Here is a 1,751-nt window from a genome sequence, read left to right as displayed (position 1 = left end):
TTGTCATACTTAAATTTATTGAGCCCTTATTCTGTGCCTGACACTGCACTGCTAGGCACTTTGCATACGGTATTTTGTTTATCTGCGGATTTGCCTTATACTTTCATTAACCACACAGTAATCTGCAGAACAGTTTTAATTTATGTTGCTGGCCCCTGTACGAAGCAGTTCAAAGCGCTGAAACGTTGTACATCAATACTACAAACGAAAGTGGTACATTTCTTAGTAGAGTTGCTAGGTTACATAGCATACACATGGCTCGCTCTTAACAGATGCTGTCAGCGGCCTCTGGACAGTGATGAGCTGGTTTATACAACCACTAGCTGCGTCTCAGACGAAATCCCTGGGTATAAGTGTGTGCCCATGTTTATGCATGCCGTGTCTGCTTCACCCATCACAGCTCAGGGAACAGCCTGTTCTGGGCTTGTGCCCCTCTTAGCTCTCCTCTGGGGGTGCTGCCCCTGCTCGCCCTCACTCAGCCTGTCCTGTCTGCCCTGGCAGGGGATTACAGTGACGCAATCGAGACACTGCTCACAGCCATTGCGGTCATCAAGCAGTCCCGGGTAGCCAACGATGAGCGTTGCAGAGTACTCATCTCCTCGCTTAAGGACTGTCTTCATGGCATCGAGGCCAAGTCCTACAGTGTGGGTGCCAGCAGCAGCTCCTCCAGGTAAACAGTGCCCTTTGGGAGTTGGTGGGGCCAGGTGTCGGGCTTGGTGGGAGGCAGTGGGCTTAGGTGGAGAGACTGGACCGGTTAAATTGGGGCTTTGAGCCACGGGAGCTTGAGTTTGAATCTGTTCCATTGCTGACGTTGTATAACCATCTTGAACATGGCCGTGGCTTTCCAAGTGTCATTTTTCTCATTTATCCTTAAGAGGAGACTGGGGCTGGGGGGATAGCTCAATGGAATAAGTGCTTGCATGGCAAGTACAAGGTCCTGAGTTCGAACCCTGGTACCCCCCCCCCAAAAAAAAAGGGAACTGTGTTCCTTAGCTAAGAGGCCTACTCTAATGGTAAGGTAAGGTGATGCCTGCCAGACTGTTTGTATGCCTGATATGCTAGTAGGAACTTAACACGTAAAATCATCATTTCCAAGAAAGAGTCATCTTCACAGAGCTCAGGTCCGGAGACAGGAGCTGGGACATTAGCTCCATGGCAGAGTGCACAGTGGCCATGCAGGAGGCCCTGTTCTCAATCCTGGCACTGCCAGAAGCAGTCCCTAGCCTGTATGTCGAAGACACAGGCATGAAAGAGTAATGTAGGTGACCAGGGAGACATCCAGCAAGACTGGGAGGCTTCTGCATGAGGCTGACACAGCTTTCCCGTAGGAAGAGACATCGGTCCAGGGAGCGGTCGCCCAGCCGGTCCCGAGAGAGCAGCAGGAGGCACCGGGACCTGCTTCACAGTGAAGATCGGCATGACGACTACTTCCCAGAGAGGACCCGGGAGCACGAGAGGCACCGGGACAGAGAACGAGACCGGCACCACTGAGCGGGTGAGGGCCTGGGCCTGGCAGGTGGTCACAGGCAAGAGGGGCGGGAGTGGTGCCTTGTGTGTGTGTATCTGTCTCCAGCAAACAAAAGCGGCCGGAGTAGGGAGAGAGGCCTTTGGACTTGGGGAACCACAGAAGACCTGCCTGTGTGTGGAGTCTCACCCTACGATGAGGCTGCTGGTGTCCTGACTTCCTTGACCTGGTGGAGCCACAGTGTCACATTGTGGCTGGGAGTAGGGTCCGCTTTTCATGCCACCGT

At 53.2% G+C, this 1,751-nt stretch overlaps 1 protein-coding gene across 2 annotated transcripts in view; it reads left to right on the top strand.

The window, feature by feature from the left end:
* The window catches only part of Cpsf7 (cleavage and polyadenylation specific factor 7), a 25,157-nt gene that overhangs the window by 16,007 nt on the left and 7,399 nt on the right, over nt 1–1,751 (top strand). For both annotated transcript variants that reach the window (XM_023707016.1, XM_023707015.1), the window contains exons 9-10: nt 502–670; nt 1,329–1,495. In XM_023707016.1, coding sequence (XP_023562784.1) covers nt 502–670; nt 1,329–1,491 — 332 coding nt within the window. In that variant the 3' untranslated portion in view covers nt 1,492–1,495. The remainder of the gene's footprint in view (nt 1–501; nt 671–1,328; nt 1,496–1,751) is intronic.

Source organism: Octodon degus, unplaced genomic scaffold, assembly GCF_000260255.1.
Source record: "Octodon degus isolate 3935 unplaced genomic scaffold, OctDeg1.0 scaffold00279, whole genome shotgun sequence".
Classification (NCBI taxonomy): Eukaryota; Metazoa; Chordata; class Mammalia; order Rodentia; family Octodontidae; genus Octodon; species Octodon degus.
Note: the sequence above shows the minus strand (reverse complement) of the source record. Positions and strands in the feature narration are given on the sequence as shown.